Below are 23,352 nucleotides of genomic sequence, written 5' to 3' on the forward strand. Positions count from 1 at the left end.
CTAAAGATATATTTTAGATACTAAAAGTAACTAAGGCCTCTAAATAAAAAGGAAAATTGACATTTGTTCATATCCTTGATCGTCATACGCTTCGCATATATGTCGGGGGTCCAAAGGGGGAGTGCCCCCTAGCGGGTTTCGGCCTGCCCAATCAGGTCGCGGGGTCAAGGGACATTTTGGTTGTAAGGATATTTTTAAAATTCAAATTAATAAATAAAATGATGAATTCTCTTTACTATTTCTCTTTGTATTTGATTCATCATTTTCTAACAATAATATCTCTAGATAATAAATTTATTTTACTTATGATTTTTATATGAGCCAATGTAGTACTTCCTGGTTGTTTTAAAATTCTTTATCATTATCATTATTTATATTTTTTTTTCTAACAGTTTTGTATGATTTAAAATTAATATGAAAAGAGGGTAAAGGGCCTTCCCCCATTTGAAAAACGGAGATGGTAAAGGGCCTTGATGACTACTATAAACTGCAACAGTCGTTTCATCTATCAGTTCTTTCCTACAGCGGCGAGTCGGCCACTCGGCCTTAACGCGTAGAAAGAAATTAAATGCTCCACGAATGCCAGACGGATACCGCTCCACCTATGTCATTATCCTTGCACTGCCACATGTCGAGAAAGATCAAATTTTTTTGAAGGATTCGTCATTATTAGCCTTCAAGGCGAATTAATTAGCAGTAAAAATTGTTTTTTTTTTGTTATTGGTGGCCTTAATCCGAAGCAAAGCCATCAAATGTTCTCAGCTTCATCGGTCCCACGCCATGTGGGGGCGTTACCGACACTCTTCCATCCGTTTCAGCTCACGAGTTCTTCTTTATTTCTAGCCGCTATAATGTTGTCATACCTCCTTTCAATTCTTTGATCTATTTTTTTGAATCCTCTGGGAAAATATCACCGTGGACTGATAGCGAAGTATGGATGATCTGTGAAAATTTCCCCTTTTCAACTCCTTTATTTGCTTTATTATTTAAAATATTTGGCTAGGTTTTCTCATTACGGTGGGAAAACTTTTGTTCTTTTCTCAGCTGTTAAGATTTGAGTGGTTCTTTCTTGTTTAAGAGGATTAGGGAAAAGGCGAGTGTTCTGTTTAGTGCAGGCAGGGATTTGGGATGGGTTTTGTGAGCTCTTTGCTGGGTACTTTCGGATTCGGGATTGGAGTTTCTGCTGGGGTTGTCATCGGTTATTATCTCTTCATCTACTTCCACTCCACTGATGTCAAGGTATGTTGTTCTGCTACTTTTGATCTGTTCTTTTTTGTTTGTAAGTTCGGAAATGCATCAATTTGGTTGTGTATTCTTTTTGGGTGTGTGTTTACTTCTTAATTGGAAATGCTTAATTAGTTTGATATTATTTCTGCACGGAATGATTATGAGGAAATGAGGATTTATTTGTTGTTGTTGTTGTTGTTGTTTATGGTTTATTGGATATATTTGGTACAAACATTGGCTCCTTTAAGAGTTTACAAACCTGAAAGTAACGGAGGCATATTACTTTATGCTTGAGTGGGAAAAATTTTTATGTCCTCTATTCTCAGTGATGTTTATAGCTGACAATTTCACCCTTTGTTGGTATATTGATGATTTTTTTAGATTGGTTATGAATGGGCATCCTTATAATTCAGGGAAAAAAATTTCTGCTTGAAAATGACCGTTTAATTATTTTGTGTTAGTGAATGGAGTGGTTTACGGAGACTGAATAACCATGCCAAGTTGTCAATAGGTTTTACATTGTATTAAGTTATCGGAGGGTTGGGTATAATTCCACGTTGCAATAAGCAGTGGTTATTATTTAACTACTTGTTACCTAGAGTTGGCTTAAACTTTTTGGATTTAATGTTCCCCTTACATATCATTTTGGACATTCAGGTATTGTGGATTCCTTAAGTAGTTTTATGTTAGGACATGCTTGTAGAAAATCAGGAAAATTCCTTGCCGGAATTAATTTCAGCAACACAACAGAATTGCGAAGAACTTGGAAGAAAAATCAGAAATTGACTTTTTGATTGATAGTAGATGAAGAAAAAACAACAAGATATAAGGGATCTTCTATTGGAGAGAAAGATCCGTTTCTCCCAAATCTTTAGATGTTTGATATTCAATCATCTATGTGATCCCATGTAATTTTGCATCACTTGTAAGCCAATCAACACGCGTTTCCAAATCAAGTTCACAACTATGCCAAGCCATTTGAACTAACCTAAATCTAGGAGGTACAAGCCATTTGAGGGGTACACATATCAACCATGTATGACTTGACGAATCATCCCTATTGGTGGAGCGTGTTGTATGTGCCAAATATAAATATTTTTTCCCAATTATTTTGAAGTAAATTCTTTAAAGCTTTTTAAATGGTTTAATTGACATCTACAACTTGGTGCACTGTTTTTTTTTTGGTATATGTTCTAGCTTGGTGGATTTTTGTTAAACTAGGCCTCTATTAAGTTTATAAGTTATGGTGACACTAATTTGAATGAATCAATAATTATGGCCCCTTAATAAAGGCAAACATCTTTGTATACCAATTTATTTTTTAAATCTAGAATGTCCCTTTTGTTCTAGTTTTTTTTACCTTGTATTTTCTCATTTCAGAACTTTTTTTAAGTATATTATACTTTAATGTAATGTCATGATACCAAGTATCTTAACATTTCCTAAAATTATCATTAATTTGCAAGTCTTGCAAACCAAAAAATGTTCAAGTTGTGAATACGAGCATGAACCATAGTTTAATGTCTGTATGCCATCAAATTACTTTGGTAAAATATAATAGCTAGTAGTTTGGTGGAAGTTTGTGAATTTTTCTTAAATCAAGGTTGATCCTACTTGCTTTTGTATAAAAAATGTCTATTGATCCTTTATAATTTTAGTTTATTTGCCCTTATTTTATCAGGATCCTAAAATTCGGTCACTTGTTGAACTTGACTCGCTAACTCTGGAGCGCATGCTTCCTGAGATACCTTTATGGGTAAAAAACCCAGACTTCGACAGGGTATGCTTTTGTTTAGTTGCTTTAGTATGTTGAGGATCACAAAGCAACTATATTTATGTTTGTCTAACGGTTTTCCTTGAAGGTTGATTGGTTAAACAAGTTTATAGAGAACATGTGGCCATATCTGGATAAGGTACAATTTTTCCTTTTTTTTCATGGTAAGCGTGTATCTGAACATTAATTTTTTGCTGATAGCACTAATATTTGTAATTTTTATTGAAGGCAATATGTAATACTGCAAAGGAGATTGCCAAGCCAATTATTGCTGAGAATACCACAAAATATAAAATTGATTCAGTCGAGTTTCAAACACTTACCTTGGGTTCATTACCGCCTACCTTTCAAGGTTGGCATTACTATTACATAATTCTTTTTGAAAGTTACGTTGTTATTTTATCTCAAAATTTTTTTTTTTGTGCTGTGGAAGTGGGAGTACGGGTTGATGGAGTAGGGAAAAATTAGATTATTTTGAGATTGATGTGATAGTCCCAATCATCATCATATCATAACTTTTTGGGGTCTACTTTATGGATCATTCTTTTTCATTCATTTTTACTGAGTGTTAGATTTTTTGTTAACTATAGTTGGCACAAAATGATCTTATATTAAGAAAGGTAGAGGTAGACCTAAAAAGACTTTGTTAGAAAATATTAGAAATGATATTTCTTTATTAGATTTAAACAAGAATTTGACTTTTAACAGACACAATGGAGAAAAAGGATTCATATAACTGATCCCATGTAGTGAGACAAAGGCTTGATGTTGTTGTTGTTGTTGTAGCATAAAATCTCAACAGAGAAGAATTCAAGTTGGGGATATTATTAGTAGAATTCAAGTTGGATGGTTGAAGTGGAGGAATGCATCGGGCTTGTTGTGTGATAGAAAAGTCCCTTTCAAACTTAAGAGAAAATTCTATAAGATGGTGGTTAGACTTGCAATGCTTTATGGGGTAGAATGTTGGCCTTGGCCATTAAAATAGAAGCAGAATATTAAGTTAAGTGTTGCAGAGATGAGGATGCTCAGGTGGATGAGTGGCTTTACTCTTAGAGACAGGATACAAAATGAACTTATACGTGAAAATGTTGGAGTAGCTCTAGTGGAAGATAAGATTAGAGAGAGTCGCTTTAGATGGTCACATAAAACGGCGGTCTTTCGATGACCCGGTTAGGCAAGTAGTTGTATTAGCTTTGACTTATGTTAAGAAGGGTAGAGGTAGACCTAAAAAACTTGGTTAGAAAATATTAGAAATGACATTTCTTTATTAGATTTTAATGAGAATTTAACTTTTAACAAGACACAATGGAGAAAAAGAATTCATGTAGCTGACCCCACAGAGTGGGATAAATGCTTGTTGTTGTTGTTGTTATTGTATAGTTGGCACAAATCTTTGCACGACTTATAGCCATGCTATAGTTGGTTTACTACTTGGTTTTTCTTCTCATATTTTTTGTCTTTTCTACCTTATGTTGAGCATACACTGGTCATTTTAAATTATTTTCTAATTTATATTTTCTATTGTTGTTACTCCATCCATCACAAAAATATATTTACTTCTCTAGTTTTGTCATGCCTTCTCTAAATACTCCAATTTATCATAGTCTAGTTGTCTACAAACAACTCTATTGCTTAACTCTTATTTCTGTTTTATATGGTGAATCTAATTGCAATTTGACAAAATTAATCATTTTTAGACTCCAAAACATTCTATATCAATTATTAATTCTAAAGCATATCTCCATTTTTCAAAACTACAAATTGGTTGACATTATATAAATTTTTGGTGCTTGATAATTAAGAAGTTACTGATACCCAAGTTGAGGGTGGCAAAATAGAAATGTCAAGATTAATACATCAAAACCAGAGAGAATATGTTTAGGAATGTTAGATGGCTGATTGAACTTGTGAGTAGCATCTATTGAATGAGAGGTAGTCAAAAATAGGCTTAGGTAGTTTAGGGTTTAGTGTAATAAAGGGCTAAAGATTCATATAAGATGCATGAATAAAAGAATAATGTGGAATGTTTAAAAAGGAAAAATGGGTATATTGAAGATAACTAGAAGTTATGAGAAAGATAACATAAGTTTAATCCCCGCACAACACTTATCATAAACAATGGAGAATGTAGATTCATAAAAGTGATCTCAAATAGTAGGGATAAGGCTAATGATGATGATAATTTTGGTGATACAACAATAATGACAACATTAAGCTTTTATCCCACTGTGGGGTCGGATAATCTTGGTGATGATGAATTTAATTTTTGAACCACTATTTGCAAGGCAACTATGTTGTCAATCTGTTGTGATAATGTTTACAAAAAAAGGAATAAACAAATGCACACACATGTAACACTCACCCTAACCATAACATCCATGTTTAACGATGATGCTCGTGTGAGCCCTCTCATACTAATGGACATCTCAAGCTCGTCCCACTCTCATACTTGTAAAAGTCCCCTAGTGCATGACTTGTTGCTATATCTCTCTTCACTCTCATGAATTTCTCAAGTGTTGTCCTGCTCCAATGTTCCACAATTCATGATTGCTATTCTTGTTTTTCTACTAGCCTTATGCGCATCTCATCTTGCGTTGCTCCCCTCCTTTTCTCTCTTAGCTCTTCTCACATCTGCCACGGCCTTAGGGTGCTGCTCCTCTTTTCTAATCTTCTTTGTGAAATCTCTTGCACCTTCTGCCTTCTTGCATAAAGCCTACGTGCGCTAAACTCTTTCTTTTCCACCTCTGCATCTTCTCAACCCCAAAGCACCTACATGGCTACATCATCAATATAGCTCTCCCCTCCACATTGCTAGTCTAGTTCCAACAATCCTGCTCTTACCTTCTCTTGAGCTCGAATTTTGCAAGTCCAATGATCCAACACACAACAACCAACCTTTTATATCTGCACATTGACATCCACATTTGTTTATGCTTTGAATAGTAGAGTTAAGGCGTGGGTGCACATACACATGTGCTCATTGACAACTCCATTTGTTTGTACTTTGTATGATATATTTAATGATATATATATATATATATATATATGTGATGTAGAACGAGAAATGCTACGCTAGAGAGAGGGTCTCTCAGCAGCTTTGATGTTTTAGAAAACTTGGACAGCAGGTTGGCCTTGAAAAACAGTAGTTTTGAAGTCTCAATATTGCAGGAAAAACACTACTAGTTGCTGAAATTCTCTGGCTGCAATCCTTGGAAGGCAGAAAACTCCCGTAAGATGGAGTTTGGGAGAGATCTTAGAAGAATCCTCTCAGATTCTCTTGCTGGAATTGGTGGACAGAAAGCTGTCCTTCTTGGACAGCAGTTGGAAAAGCACTCCTGCTGGTTGGGAGGCTAGGAGAAGATGCTGGGGATCCTGGACAGCACACTCCAACGTCTGGAAATTCTCGGGCAGCAGTTAGAGCCTTCTCCAAATATCTGGACAGCAAGGAGGGCAGTTAGAAATCCTGGACAGCACCTGTACAGGGAGTAAACAGCTGCTAGGGTCCCGTCTGGATAGTATTATTGCTGAGTTTGGGAGTCCGGGTAGCTTCCTTTCAATCCAGAATTTCTGGACAGATGTAGAACTATTCAGAACTAGGTGGGGAAACTAATGGGTGGAGAGAATTGTGCTTAAGGTTAGGAAAAATCAAAGGGGCGGCAGCTTAGGTTGAGATTGGGTGGGGAATTAAAGAGAGTAATTATGGAGATTAAGGGGATTGGAGAGAGGAAATGAGAAAGGTTTGATTTCAAATAAGCGGGCCCCAATTACTTAAGTAAAATTAATCCTAAATCTGAAATTAAATTTCAGATTTAAGGCTGCGATTAATTCCTTAATTAAAGGGAGGAAATTGAGGGGCATTTAAATCCTAATGCAAATTTGAATTTTGAATTTGAAATTCAAATAACATGCAATCAAATCCCTTAATGAAGCATTAAAGGAGAGGGGACCACCAAGGGGGCCGGCGGCAAAGTGAGGGGAAGGGATTTAATGAGAGTATTCAAGGCTTCATAATTTGGTTTAATGAGTTAGGAAAGTAATGAAATAAATCCTTTTTGAATTTAAAATTCAAATTGATTTAAATTAAATACTTTCCTAAAATAGATGAACCAAATTAGGAAAGAATTTGAAATTTGAATTTGAATAATTTCAAATTCAAATTAATCCCTAAATTAACCCAACCAAATTAGGAAATCCCAAAAAAAAAGGGAAAAGGGGAGAAGGTGGCCGGCGGCCAAGAGGTGGAATCGGGTGAAGGTGGCCGAATTTGAGGAGGGAGGTGGAGGAAAGGGAGACGGCGGCTTGGGAGCAATTGGGGATGGTGGCGAGTAGGGAAGAAAGACGAGGGGAAATGATAACTACCACGAGCCACGGACTCTTCCAATGACTGGTGGGTATTGCGTTGCCCTTCTCCAAGGGACTTCACATCACGAGCCCGGACCCATCCTGCGGCTGGTGAAACTTATCGATTTCTCTCATAGAAATCTCATTAACGCTCTCTCACAAGAAGAACACAAGTGTGGAAAATAATTTTTCATATCAATCAACCATCTCATTACAATAGATTAAGGCCTTATATATAGGCCATAACATGAGAAAATCAAAATTACAAAAATGCCCCTTGGGCCAAGACACTCACATAAACTATCCTAGGGGTAAAATAGAAAAATACATAAAACAAGAGCTAAAATTCAAAAAAATAATACATAAATGAATATTTAAATAATGCACGTCGATTTACGACGCCGCCTGTGATAGATGCGCCAAATCTTATTACCGATGTCCGCATCAGTATGTATGTATGTATATATATATCACTTTTCTAACAATGTTGAATGGTGGTTAGCAATTGTTAGTATTTTCATAATCAGTAAAAAAATGAACTTCGATTATTCTGATGTTCTTGTACTGTATTTATCAAGTTGGTGCGAGGAGAAGAAAATTTAGGGGCTATTTGGCTTGATGAAAAGTGTGTAAAGTATTCAAAATGCACAGACTTTAGGTATTTTGATGTCTAGTTTAATGAAAAAGAAATGCAAAATAAAATTTTGGTGAATTCCAAATTCACATCGTAGTTTTTTTTGTGTCATTCAAAACTCACATATTTTTGGTTGAATTCCAAATAAACTGCGAGCCGACTCCACTATAGACAATGGTCATCGCCTATAGTTGGCCCCAACCGCTATGGGTTGTATTGTCCGAGGAGGATGGGCTGTAAGAAGATGGGAGTTGGGTGCTCGTGTCGGACGAAATGAAGTTCAGATCGAAGCTTGTTCGCATGCTGACGGGTGGAAGGGTCAGATTCGATGGGTGTTCAACAGTTGACGAGATCGAAGGACAGAATGAGCTGAGGGGATTGGATTCGGCAGGCTCAAGAGGAGTCGGACGGATTTGGTGAGTTCGGTTGGATGATTTGAGGGAGGAAGAAAGTCTCGAAGCAAACTGATACAAGTGGAGACTCATGTGTAGTCGACAAACTGCAAGGGACAGAGGGGGCTGACATACAAGGGATTGGCACGAGAATCAGAAGCTTACCAGATTAATCATTGAGGCTATTGTGCGTAGAACATCGAAGAGAAACTCGTGAAGCCTCGTTTGGTTTCATTTTAACAATGAGGCAGGCTGCCACTGCGAGACCCAAACTAAAACTACAGGATTTCGAGTATTTGGACGGAGCAGGTGTAGGAGATATGAGGCCTTCGATTGAGTTGATTTTTTATTTTTTATAGTCAATTAATGACCCTTGTTTTTCACACTCATTTTTTCTAAATTAGCACACCATCACCTCAAGATCCTCTTCGATTTTCCTCGGGTAGATTTTGTTAGGCGAAATTATAGTTATTCTTGGGTATTGTCGACGTTTCGAATGCAATGACGAAGTATGTTTTGAGATTGGACATTGTTTGGGCAGCATTGCGCGTTAATTTCGGACGTCGGTCGCTGATTTTGACCATTTCCGTTTCGAGTTTATTGCGAGGGGCTTCCATTTGGGCAAATTCAACGCTTTGATTGCAACGACGCAGTCCGTCTGACGATCGAAGGTCATTTGACCACTTAAGGTCACTTGACCACTTATGGGGCAAGCTTTTATAGTTCCTCCTTGGTCATGTTGGCATTATTTGGTAGAGGCCTCTCTATCCATTAGACCTGAAACCAATGCTCACAACATTGTTTTTCAAGTATTACTTTATTTGATACATGCAAATTCAAGCATGTAGTCTAATTGGAATGATATGATTTATGAAAGCAAATTTTTAAGTAGAAAATCTCATCTTTAAAGAATCAACAAGAAATTTTTGAAGTTTGAATGTTTCTCGATTAGACAAAATATCCTCAGTATTTAAATAAGAAAAATAAATATATCTTCAATATTAAATATAGTATTAATTAAAATATCAAAATTTTAATCTAAAACATATTCATTATAGCATTGTGTTAAAAGGATCGCATGATTTTGCATTCAATTTCTTATATCTAGGTTCATTAAATGTTCGGGAAATATACAAATCATGGCAAAGTGACTTTCATTAAACTCTTGAGCACTTCTTTAAATATTTACATCATTAGAATATTTCATATTATATATTTCAATTTATTTAATCTCACTATGTAAATTATATATTGTTGTGCAAATGTGCAACGGAATCAAATTATGCTTTCATTGGTAAAGTGACAATATCTCTTCAGTCTTCACTTTATATGTTTTAGTCCTTGTACAATTTCTAATGTTGTCTTGCCTGTAGATTTGCATATAATATTATTGCATGCACATTGAATGGTTAGAAGATGCATGCTCCAATTACTTTTCTCAACCAAATATCTTAATAAATTTGAAGTGACAAGATGGAAAATGTATTTGCCAGTACGCAATTTAATAACATTTCATATTTAGCATACACTACATTGACTAACTATTTGACATTATCCTCTTATAATAAAGGACAATAAAACTTACATTAAGCTATCTTGGCCGAGGTTAGAAATAAGAATGAATTCCTTTATTTGCAAATAATATTGCCAGTATCTTAAAGCATTGCCAGTACCTTAAAGCATGAAGTTGAGTAAAATCTTCTTTATTTAAGTAAAATAATACTGTTTATCCTTATTCAACTTCTAACTAAAATAAACGATTCTGTGACTTTTGCTAAGAACGCCTATACCAATGCCAAATACATCACATGATACCTTCAAATTTTTGCAAAATTAGGGAGCTTTAGGATTGGTGATGCAATCATTGATACTTTTATTTGTTCTAAGGCTTTGATAATGGATGGTATCCAATTAAACTTATCATTTTTTCAAAATACATGTTTATGTGGATGATGTTGAAGTTCTTAATGATTTGTCTATAAAATATAGCTAACTCATAAAAACTCCAAATATTAGATATAGAGTAGGCGTTGGTCAATAAAAAATTGCTTTAACTTTTGAGAGGTTAGATTCAAAACCTCTACTTGACACCCAGGGTTTAAAAATGTGCAATTGGCTATTGAGGCATTTTTCTTATGCGAGGCATAAGCAAGACATTTTAATGCGTATGATTATCAATAAAAAAATCGTAAGGTTAAAATGAAGGTAAGAAATAATATATTAACATTTTAATATGGTAAAAGTAACACACACACAGATATATATATATAAAAGTAACAAATAGCGCTAGTCACAAATTGTGCAACAAGGTGTGAACTTGACTATATAAGCTCCAACTACGCTTAAATATGGATGAGGTGCATCTAAGTCCCAATACCTTAATAACAAAATGCTATTGCTTAGTAGTGTCATCACCAAATTGGATGCACCACTTAGGTGACATTGAAAGAAATAAGTGTAATTAGATCTTATAAATTTAGAATTTAAAATTTAGAAGGTACATTCTTATTTCAATCATAATTAAATTTTTAAAAAAAAAAGCTGAAGACCATTTTACGATTGTATCTTTAGCTTGTTGTAGTCAAAAGAAACTTTTCTTTTTCTTAAACGGTACAAGTTGCATTTTAGAATTCACCCTCTTAGTCAAGGTTTTGAGGTCTTTTCTTTCCTTAAGGCAAGGCACAATCAAGTATTGAGGCGTTTTCTTACCTTAAGGTGAGGTGCAAACATCTAGATGTTTTGAGGTGTAAGCCTCAAATTTAAACTATTAAATTAATTAAGAACATGAAATAATAAATAACATATAAACATCAACGTAGCTGTTAAAATAAGGTCATAATAAATAAAATGCATTTTCATATTAGTCCATCTTCTTAACATTTGAACTTATCATGCTTTGTGGCGTTCAACCTATAATCATAAATTGGATAACTATGAACTCGATATGAAATCTATGGTGTGTTGAACATCTTTTATGTGGAAGTAAGCTCATAGAGTAGTTTATTAGGTTCTGAAATTCTGATAAGCTCATTGAGTAGTTTATTAGGTTCTGAAATTCTGAAAATGTATGTAATCATTGCATGTATAAGGGTATAAGTCTTTTGACAAGAACATTTGAATCTATAAGTAGAGGATGGTATGGTCATAGCAGCGGAGATTTGTGTTGAAACCTCAGGTGGTTTAGCAGAATAGTGGTTGATTGAACAACTTGCAAAAGCCATAGTATAACTTTAAGGGATTGACCAGAAGTAGTCTTTGTATTAGATCTAGGTTTGTGTTGTTACTTAGATGAAGAGTTAGTAATCTTAGCAGGAAACAAATGAATAGAGATATCATTTAGCCTAAAAACATGTACTTTTTTGCCAATAATAACTAACATTCATGTCATAAAATAGAGGGTGACCTAAGCAGATATGTTTAACATCCATGATGGGGCATTACACCAGATCTTAATTTTATAACTTTCTATATGACGATGAACTATACAACACTCAGTAACATTCAAGGATGTAAGGTTCACCCAAGCCTAATTAAAGTTGTAGGATATAATTCTAATGTCAAACTAATTTTAAGCAAAGCTGTTTTTGAGATAATATTCATTAAACTCTCATCAATGCTTAATTTGCATATCTTATAAATTATAATTTCAAGTTGCATACATAAAGAAGACACTAATCCATTTTTAATCCTCAGAACTGGCTGAGGATGTTAAAATTCATCACATAACATGCAATTGACTGTTGTCTTTGATTTGGTAATCTCATATTTTGGTGGTTCATCATCTATAACATCGTCAAGCTTGCTTTCTCCCTCCGAAGATTAATGTGAGGGAATTGTTTGATTACTCAAATGGTTACAAATAATTTCTAGCTGCTAAAATAACAGAGAATACCTTGTCATTTTGTGGCTAAATCTTGTAGTAGTATGCTTGAAATCAACTTACAGAAGTCGAGTTGTACTTTTGTTTAAGGCATGCCCAGATAAGATAAATCTATAAGGCAGTGCTTCAATTATTTACCTTAAATAAAACTGGAGACACCAGCTTTCAAAAAACTACAATTATATACATATATTAGCATTTTACTCTTTGGAATGAAGTAATACATTTTCCTTGACCCATCTGGTTTTTAAAACAGAAAGTTTTCCAAAATGATAGAGGGCATAATTTTTTTTTGCTTCCCTTTGTCCGTCAGTTGCTATCGGTAGCAATTACACCAAAAAAAAAAAAAAAATTCCAATTGTTTGTCATGTTGATTCATTGTAATTAATTTTTGGTGTATGGCAGGAATGAAAGTTTATATTACTGACGAGAAGGAATTGATTATGGAGCCAGTACTGAAATGGGCTGGAAATCCTAATATAACTGTTGTTGTTAAAGCTTTTGGATTAAAAGCATCTGCACAGGTTATTTGTACTTGCTTCATTACCTTGTGAAATGCAGTTGAGGTTGAATAGTTGCTAATATTGTCTCCTTCTGGACAGGTCATAGATTTACAGGTCTTTGCTATACCAAGAATTACATTGAAGCCACTTGTTCCTAGTTTTCCTTGTTTTGCAAAAATATTCGTCTCTTTAATGGAGAAGGTAAACTATGAAACATATTTTCTGTTATTTTTATGGTTGAATAAGCGGTTTTCTTTTAAAATTTCAGTTTTTACCGTTGTCTTGCAGCCACATGTTGACTTTGGTTTAAGGCTTCTTGGAGCTGATCTTATGTCAATTCCTGGCATTTATAGCATTGTCCAGGTACCTCAAGCCTTTAATTACTAGAAACTGTAATTTTGTAGTGATTATCATCTATTCATTTCGACTATTGCTGTACTTGATTGTTATAATTCTTGAAATATGCAATAGTTCTGGTTTTATTATGGTGTTATGATAATGATAATGCTGTCTTCAGATAAATTTCGACTAGCCCGCCACCTCCTACTTGCCCATCTTGCAAAATCTTAATTGTTTTCCCGTCTCTTTTAGAATTCCAGGACAAATTTTGATTCCGTTTGAACTAGGACCATTTGGCTATCCTGCCTCGTGAAAACTAATCCTTTCATTTGCTAATGTCTCACTTTTCAAAAATTTGTCTAATCATTTTTTTATTTCAATTGAAAACATGCAAATCGAAGTCATATGATCTACCGAGTGTACGCCCCTTCCTTGGCTTTATGATTGGGAATGCAGTTGTAGAAGATCTCTTTCATATCTATGATAGTAGCAACAATTTTATTTCAACATGGTACAAAGGGATGTTAATAAATGACCCGGCTTAACAACCTGATTCAAACCTGACTAGAAAAGTTTGAGTTCGGGCTGATCATATTATTATTTGGGCTGACTTGAAAGCTTAAATGGACTCGATTATCATTTGGGCTTGGGTTAAATAATTCATTTTTGGGTTAAACTAGTTGTGTTGATCAAAAATAAATTGCATGATCTATTTAATAAATGGATCGTTCTGCTTAGGCAGGTGAGGCTTGAGTTAAAATTGAATCAAATATTTTGAATTAGACCTGGATCCGACTTTTCAACCCGAATTGGCATCCCTAAGCCCAAAATACCACAACACAGATTACTAAACTAAGCCTACTTCACTTTTACTAATATTATGTGTCTTCAATGATTGTCATACGGTCATACCCAGCCTTCTGGCTATGTTGGAATGTGAGAATTTAAGTTCAAAGGAAACGAAGGAGTGAATACCCAATAGTGGCTTGAGGTTCATAATCAAGCTATAAATTGCTCGAATTTATTTACACTATATTTTATTTCATATCAAAAAAGACCTGCTGCTATATTTTGTTATGAAGCATGCAAAACCTGAAGTGGCTGATGATATATAAGTCATCTGACAATCATACCTTTCCAATGATGTGATACTTTTCCACAGTCAATATGTGGCATGCAGTTGCCTTAGATTTCCTGCAGTTTTACAACGAAGTATAATGTAACTAGTGATTATATAATTTCCACAAGTCTTTTTTGGATGAAGCGTAGAAGTTTGGTGTTAACCTTCTTTAATTTCTATTTTACCGACAACATATTTTACCTGTTACGATTGACACTAGTGGGCAGCAACATATATGCCTTCTCAATGCGCTGATGTTGCCTTCCTGTATTCTTATTTGCTGCAAAAGCTTTAAAATGTTTCTTTGTTGAGTAAAAGAGAAATTTGCAACAATTTTTTTTTTTTTTTTTTTGTTTTTGACGCGTTGCAATTAGGCCTCATTTATTGAAACTCCTAGAGTAGTTGTTTCTTCTTTTTCCTCGTAGCATTGAAATAGATGCATTTAGTGCTTTTTCTTCCTGTTAGGCAACACACATGCCTAAATTAAATTTGATTGTTTATTATGCGCTTCCCTTGCATCAGAATGGTAACAGTTTCACTGCTCTAGAGTTCTCATCATATATTGCAGTTATGGTGCAAATGTGAGATGAAATTTTAGCGGAGGTCTTTTTATTCCAAATACAGAAGATTTGCAAAGTTTATGGAAACGATTGGATGAGCCTATCGTTTACTACAAGAAAAAAGAGTGACCTCTTTGTGGGATTTGAAAAAAACAGCGTCCTAGTTGCAATTTGTATAAAAAAGGGAATTTAATACAGTTTTCTTAAACGAAATATTGACTGTTTATATACTCCCAAATAACTTGAAGAATCCTTCAAATGATGCTTTTAACATCATGCACCAACATATTTATTTGAGGCCATGATACTTTTGCACTATCTTTTTTGCTGCTATTATTATGTAGGGCCATCAATGCTGGCCAACTCTTGCAAAATATACAACTTGTAAGAAAGAAACAACCAATATCTTGATAGGTAGCATGTAGTAATATTTGATGAGAGATATTCATGCAGTTTGTTGTTCTTATTGGTCTAGGCTAGCTTCAACCATAGTTTAGCAAGTTTAAGGAGTAGACGACTACAATGATAACTCCATGTGATTAAGTGGGCTCTTGATTATAATATTTGATGTTCAAAAGGTTTCCATTTCATCATAGTGATGTTCTTGTGGAGAACTCTTATGTGAGGAGGAGATTCTCTTGATGCATGAGATTATTGACTTGAGCTTTACATCAAATAGATCAAGAATGTGTTGGGGGTAGAAATACCAAGTGATTGGTTCTTACCTATATTTTTAAGCTTTTGAATTGAAAATAAGTTTAATCGCTGGTGTGTTTGACTCAATCTTTTGATTTTCAATTGTTAACAGAGTTTGCTTGAAAATTATTGCTTTTAGAATTGAACGGCTATTTAATTGATTTTGTTATGATAATGATGATACAACTAGTCATTATCCGTAAGATAATTATTTTCATTTGTCATTGCTAGGTCCCAAGTCTTAGATGAAAAAATGGAGGGTTGCATTAGGTAGTTGACAATCATCATAAAATTTATCAAACAATCATGACATTAATCCTTTAATATATTATGTTAATGTTAGGGTGTTCCCTGGAAAATGTGATGTATGGCTTAAATATTGTGAAAAGTGTGCAATAACTGTTGCACTGGTGTTCGGGTGTAGTGTAAGCAAGGGTTCCCTTATCATTGATGGATATGGGCAAAGAATTTAGTCCATGAAACTAGAATTATGATAGGAACTGAGCATATATGTATTCTTACAGGCAAAATAAATTTAATTAATAGATATTATGATTCATACGAAGATAAATATTTTATGTATTCAGGAAATAAATGAGTTGAGGAAAAGGCTAACAAGATTGATAGTTAGGATTTAATCTATGATATTCAGGTAGGAGTCATATTAAAAAAGTGTAGGTGTGATTATAAATAATAATTTAAATGATAATATTGTAAAAATTAATAGAATTGAAGATATAATTATAATTTTAAATGTTGTTATTGATGCTAAGATTAATATATTATAAGTTTTTATGCTCTATATGCAGGTTTGAATATGTATTTTAAAATAAAATTTTGAAATGATTCAAAAGAATTAATATAAATAATATTTTGAAGGAAGTTTAAATGCACGTGGTGAATTTTTTAAATATTTTGGAGGATATGAATTTGGAGCGACTAATAAAGGTGGTAGGATTATATTAGATTTTGTTTTAGCTTATAATTCTGTAATTGTTAATACTTTACTTAAGAAAAGAGGGGCATATCATCACTTATAAGAATGAACATAATAAAACTCAGTTATATTACTTTCTTATTTAAGAAAGAGATTTTTTATATTGCTAAAATATTGTAAAGTCATTGCCAGTGAAAGTTTATGTACGCAACATCACTTATTAGTTTTGAATTTTAAGATTAAGGAATGAAAATTAAAAAGTATAGTAAAATTTTATCCTAGGATTAGATCAGAGTATTTAAAGAATGTTAATAATTTTTTTTTTTAAAAGTAAGATTTATGATCTTAAAATTTAGGTTGTTTATGAGAAACCTAATGCAATGTGAGAAAAAGTAATTAGTGAGATTAAGAATGTTGCAAAATATGTGCTTGAAAAATTAAAAGGAAAATCTCTTATTAGTAAAAATAGTTGGTGATGGAATTAAAATATGTAAGAAATGATAAAAAAAATTAGAAGCTTTGTTGTAAAAATTAATTTAGATGTAAAAGCTTTGATAGTTGGGAGAAAAATATAGAGGGTCCTGTAGGGAGTCTAAGAAAATAATATGCGATATACAAATTTAGTTTTTAGTTATTTACGTAATATATTAGATACTAAAGAGGGCAAAAGATATATTATAAAATAGCCAAGAAAATAATATGAGAAATAAGAATTTAGTTCAAGTGAAGTGCATTAAGGATAAATGTCAAAAAATATTTTTCTTAGAAGAAGATATTCAACATCGGTGGTTGATATATTTCGATAAAAATTTCAATGAAGGTTGTGAGAATAGGATTGTGACTTTAGTGACCTTAACATCCTAACTGAAAATAGAGATTTTTGTTTTTCGCATTGTATTAGTAAATCAAAGTTGGAGAGACTTAAAAAAAATGAAGTGTCGTGAACTAGTTTGGGCTCGAATTGATAAATGGTTCGTGAGCCGAGCTCGTTGAGCTTGAGCTAGCCCTTATTTGGCTCGTTGGTTCTTTTAAAAATATTAATATAAAATACACTTAATATATATCACCATTCATGATTTTAGGTGTAAGGTTATTAAAAATGTTAAAAAAATATTTTTTTATATTAAGTGATTCATTATTATTATTCTATTTTTTATTTTTTTTTAAATTTTATTATAATAATTTTTTGAGCCAACACAAGAGCCAAGGTAGGGACCCTGTTGTGTGATAGAAAAATACCTCTCAAACTTAAGGGAAAATTTAATAAGATGGTGTGACTTGCAAAGAACGTTGGTTTATAATTAAAAATTTTAAGGTTTATATATTAATATTATAATTAATTATTAATTAATTATCAAATTAATAAAATATATATAAAAAATAAAGGATCTAACTTTTTTGTAGGATTTAAAGTTATCATTTTTACTATTTGACAGGATTTAGGCTAAATTATGCTTAAATCATGCTCATATCTATTGATTTAAGTTTATGTAGGATTTAAAATTGTCATTTGTTGTTTAACATGATAATTATGCCTAAACTTTTATCCAATCAACTTATTATTTGTTATTTAATTGTATTTAATATTGTGTGCTATACGCTATTGCTCAACGGGGAACTTTGCACCGTAGTGCGCCATTCGCCATTGACAAGTATGTTGGTCACATAAAGCATCGGTCTTTCGATGACTCGGTTAGGAGAGTAAATATATTAGATTGGGCCTATGTTAAGAAAGGTATGGGTAGAATTAAAAAAAAATGGTTAGAATTTATTAAAAATGATAATTTTTTATCAGATTTAAATGAGGATTTGACTCTTAATAGTACACGATGAAGAAAAATTATTCATGTTGCGGACCCCATGTAGTGGGAGAAAAACTTCTTGTTATTCTATGAATTCTCCTATGTTCAGCCCTGTGAATCTTCCTCTGTTCATTCCTTTGAATCTTCATTCTTTCATTCCTTTTGAGTGTTACATGAGGATAATTTTATCTTGTGTCGCTGTTTTTTGCACAACTTGCAACCATGTTATATTTCGTTACGTCCTTCTATTTTTAATTATTCTATATGAATTCTTGCCATTCGTCTTATTGGTGCGTCTTTTACTTCCTGTTGACACGAGTAATGGTTTTTCCAAAAAGAAAAACTCTTTAAAATATGAAAAAAATTATGGAAAGAAAACCCAAGTGAAAGGGAACATGACAAAGTCTTTGAAGAATGTTATTTCTCCAGGTCATGGATTTCAGCTTACCCATTTTGTTTTTTTTCATTCACCATTCTATGAAAAGAAAACCTAAATGAAACGGTAAAAATAATCTTATTTTTTATGATGAACTGAAATGTGTTTTTTTATTAGAGGCTCCAGTGATAATAGCAGAGTAGCTGTGTTCTATGGAAATGAAGAGATGGCTGAGATGACAATGAGTATGGATGATGATTAGCTGGTAATATTTGACAATTTGCAAGGGATTTAATTTTTCAATAAATTCATCTGTGGATTATCCGAATATGGAAATATTAATTGTTAGCTAATCTCTACAGTTGATCTAAGATAAAAGAGTTTAGTCGAAGTTATTGCCACATTAGATTTGATGGTTGATCAAGGCTATTGCCACATTAGATTTTAGGCCTTCTATAATTATTAATCTAGCTGTGGACTGAAGGATTGGGCTTTGTTCTCTGGTTATACAGTTTTCAGAGGTCTGGAATGGTATACTTTGGCCTATTTAAGTAGGATTATCTATTATACGATGCCTAGTCTTCTTTGATTTTGATAGCACATAAGTGACGTGGCCCAAGCATCTATTCTAGGCTATGTTGCATGGATTCGAGTGTTGGCAAAGAAAATATCACTATTGAAGGCTAAGATTAAAATAAACCGAGTTAATGAATGTGTTAGACCGGCCCCTTAGAAGGGGCCAGTTCAAGTCTATCATAGAAGATGGCGGCGGTGGGAAGGGGTGGGGTCCACTTGATTTCAAATTCAAAACCGGAGACAAAGGAGGGAGAGGCAAGGGCCTTTAGGTCTTTTTGTTTTATTGTTTTAATTGTATGCCTTAAATAGGAAGGGAGATGAGGGTTAGTGTTATGTTTGATTATTGTGTTCTTGTGAGGGATTTTATTGGTGTATTGGGCTCTAGGTTCATCTAGAGATTGGGAGAGACGGTATTCTTCTCGAATTGAGGATCAATTGTATCTTTGTTTCATTGTTTCCGTTAGTTCTCTCTTTTGCAATCTAAATTCAATTTGGAGAGTTTTTCACCAAAATTGTGTGTGTTTCTCTTGCTGTTTTTCTCTATTTTTGTTAGGGTTTTTTTGAAATATTCAAGTATTTCCTATCAGAATGACTTTGGATGTAGTCTACAAGTTTTTTCTATCTGTAATCTAGACTTGAAGTTGCTTTGGTGATTAGTGTTTTCTTTAAAGCCTCAAGGTAGCGGGTTCAAATCACATTTTAAGAATTTCTTTTGTGCATGTTATCAAAACTTTTCTTTTGATACTGATGCTTCTTATATTATCATGTATGCAGGATATTATCAAGAATCAGGTTGCAAGCATGTATCTTTGGCCAAAAACTCTAGAAATTCCAATCATGGATCTTTCAAGGTAGTAACATATTAATTTAAAACACGAACATTTTTCTGTGAATTTGATCACTTTTTGACTGGTTTTTCTCTGGGTCTTCAGCGCCATGAAGAAGCCTGTAGGAATACTTCATGTAAAAGTAGTCAGGGCATTTAAACTAAAAAAGAAAGACCTTTTGGGCAAATCAGACCCATATGTAAAGCTAAAGCTTACAGAAGAGAAGCTCCCCTCCAAGAAAACAAAAGTGAAGCACAGCAACCTTAATCCTGAATGGAACGAGGATTTCAGATTGGTTGTCAAAGACCCAAATTCTCAAGCTTTGGAGCTTATCGTCTATGATTGGGAGAAGGTATGTTTCTCTATTCATTTACGTTATGAATCACATCCAAATTTTATTAGAGTTTTGTAGTTACATTCTTCTTAATTTCTTGTTTTAGGTTGGCAAACATGATAAGATTGGCATGCAAGTTATTCCATTGAAAGAGCTTACACCTGATGAACAGAAGACTCTGACTCTTGAGTTGGTAAAAAATATGGATCTATCTGAAACCGATGAGAAATCGCGGGGCCAAATTGTTTTAGAGCTGCTTTATAGTCCTTTCAAGGAAGATACTCTGCCCAATGAAGCAGTTGATGATGGCGGTGTAGATAAGGCTCCTGAAGGCACTCCGGCTGGTGGAGGTTTGCTGGTAGTTTCAATTCATGAAGCTGAAGATCTTGAGGGAAAGCACCATACCAACCCATATGCACGAATTATTTTCAAAGGAGAAGAGAAAAAGACCAAGGTTTCGAAATAAATGCTTATTTTGTTATTTTTACTTGTGTAATTTTTTTGTTTTGGCAGGAAATTTCCCTGCACGTATTGATCTAGTTCTTCAGCTTTCTTTTGATGATTTTATTACTGATAATGAGTTTTTCTTCCCCCTTATGTAGCACATCAAGAAAACTAGGGATCCAAGGTGGGAAGAAGAGTTTCAGTTTGTATGCGAGGAACCCCCTGTCAATGACAAATTGCAAGTGGAGGTCCATAGCAGGCCATCAAGTATTGGCATACACTCTAAGGTGAAGCTTCTCTCTCTGATCTTAGTGATCTTTTAGGGGCTGTTTGGTAGCAGAATTTTGGCCGGATTTGAGGCAGATTTGAGCTAAATTCAGCCAAATGGCCTAAAATGCAAAACCAAATCTGGCGGCAAATGAAAGCCGTCGTAGATGAAAAATTTCGTCTTTTCGTGCTAAATCCTGGATTTCCGAAATCCTTTTTTTAGCCGGATTTACGAAATCCGTTGGCTCGAGAGGAAGAGTCTGCTCGTTAAATCCGTTCTATAGCCAAACAGGCACACGGGATTTAATAGGATTTATCATGAATGTTACCAAAATTTTTTTTTTAGGATTTAGGCCCTTAGGATTTCCAAAATCTGGATTTAGCGGATTTACCAAATTCTGTTTAAATCAAATACTGGGTGCTACCAAACAGCCCCTTAGTGTCCTTTGTTTGAAAGAAGCATTCTTGAAATTGGTCATTTTTCCTCTTGATAAATGATTTGATTTGAATCATCAACAAGCTTTTAAGCAGGGAACAACTTTATTACATCATTGTCATCGTCTTCATCATCATTAGCCTTATCATAACCTTTTTTTATTTTAATTTGCTTTATTAGCTCTCATTTTTCATTTATTTCTCGTGTGAAGAAGAACGAGCTATTAAATCTATTTTACATTAATATTTAAGAACTCTTTATCATTTCTGAATCTCTTCTATCTAATTTTCCATAAATCCATCTTTACATTGCTCATTTATGTGGCACTTAGGTTTCGTTTGGGACAGTTTTCTTACTATTTTTTAAAACAGTTTTTTAGTATAAAATTTTTCTAATGAAAAATTTTTTATTAAAAAGTTGTTTTAAAAAACAATAAGAAAGCTGTCCCAAATAAAACTTTAGTCATAAGTGATTTTCTTACCATCGTTTTCTCCTATTCAATGAATGATCTAGTTATAAAATTTTTTAATTTAATTTTTATCTATTTCAGGAAACTTTGGGTTATGTTGTCATCAGCCTTGCCGATGTCATCACAAATAAGAGAATCAATGAGAAATACAATCTCATTGACTCCAAAAATGGCAGGATTCAGGTTGAATTGCAATGGAGGCCTTCTTAGAGAGAGAGAGAGAGAGAGAAAGAGAGAGAGAGAGAGAGAGAGAGAGAGAGAGAGATCATCTGACCTTTATTTTCATTATTTGTTGTAATAAATAATGTGTATTATTTGTATATAATGCTTTGCGAGATTTGAAGATGTTGTTGAACTGCCTAATCTTAGATCTCTTTGGCAACTTGTTATATCCCCTTTTTGTTCTTGTCAAGAATTTTTTTTTACATTTTATTTATTTAAATTAAACTTTGAATTGGATTTCTGTAGCTCTTTATGCTTTGGAATGATAAATTTGATTTAAACTATAACGGCATGCAATCTGCAACCTGAGCATTTATTGGTTGTTTAATTATTTTAGTTCTATAAATATATTTAAGATTCTTTTTTTAACATAATTTTATGATAACTTTTTAAACAACTAATATTTTTATTGGTGAATTTTGATTGTTGTGGGGTGTAAGTGCTGGTTTGTGCTAGACTTGATAAATGGCTTGTGAGCCGAGTTTGTTGAGCTCGTGAGCTAGCGAGCTGAGCTTGAGCTAGCCATGATTAGACTTCTTAGCCCTTGTGTTGGCTCTTTTAAAAATAAATATTGATACGGCATCGCAAAATCATCTTGATCGGGCATGAATCTCGAGGCAAAACCTAGTTGGAAACTTCAAAAATTAATTTCGGGAGCATATGAACTCCGATTTCAGCGAGCTTACAGTCAAACTGAGCGTCTCAAAAATACAAACCCAACGACACCAAGATTAACCCAATCCGAGCCCAAATGAGTCCGAATCAAGGGTTCAAAGCGCTGTTGGAAGGTTCAAACCGCAATTTGAGTTACCAAACGGTCTCCGATTTTGACGAGCTTATACTCGAATCGAACGGCTCGACGAGACGAATCCAACGAGCCCAAGATCACTAAATTCCGACATCATTAAAGCCTCCAAATGTCCAACGAACGGTGAACGATCGTAGGATTCAATATCGGCCGTCCATTTGACCACTCCCTATTCGCCCTTGATCTCACACCTATTTACGGACCATGCCACTCCAGAAAATCTATAAATAGAGCCCTCATTCTTCACAAGAGAGGATCCAAGCAAGAGAGAGAAGAAGAGAAGAGAAGAGAAGGAGGAGGAGAAGAGGAGTTACCTCACTCTCCGAGCAGCCTGCCTGCGGACCACGCCAGGACACCGCAGACATCGCCGACCATCCCGGCGGAGTCC

General features: G+C 34.0%; 1 protein-coding gene across 1 annotated transcript; it reads left to right on the top strand.

Annotated features, from left to right (window-relative positions):
* The first annotated feature begins 748 nt into the window (after nt 1-748).
* On the top strand, nt 749-22,323 carry LOC110112859 (synaptotagmin-2). The gene is made up of 13 exons (XM_020845234.2): nt 749-931; nt 1,045-1,239; nt 2,909-3,007; nt 3,090-3,140; nt 3,230-3,353; nt 12,654-12,772; nt 12,851-12,952; nt 13,040-13,114; nt 19,932-20,008; nt 20,090-20,336; nt 20,425-20,772; nt 20,921-21,049; nt 22,016-22,323. The coding sequence occupies exons 2-13, from the start codon at nt 1,129-1,131 to the stop codon at nt 22,142-22,144; spliced, it is 1,611 nt and encodes a 536-aa protein (XP_020700893.1). The 5' UTR covers nt 749-931; nt 1,045-1,128; the 3' UTR covers nt 22,145-22,323.
* Nucleotides 22,324-23,352: the final 1,029 nt, after the last annotated feature.

This window comes from Dendrobium catenatum, unplaced genomic scaffold, assembly GCF_001605985.2.
Source record: "Dendrobium catenatum unplaced genomic scaffold, ASM160598v2 original_scaffold_27042, whole genome shotgun sequence".
NCBI classification, from domain to species: domain Eukaryota; kingdom Viridiplantae; phylum Streptophyta; class Magnoliopsida; order Asparagales; family Orchidaceae; genus Dendrobium; species Dendrobium catenatum.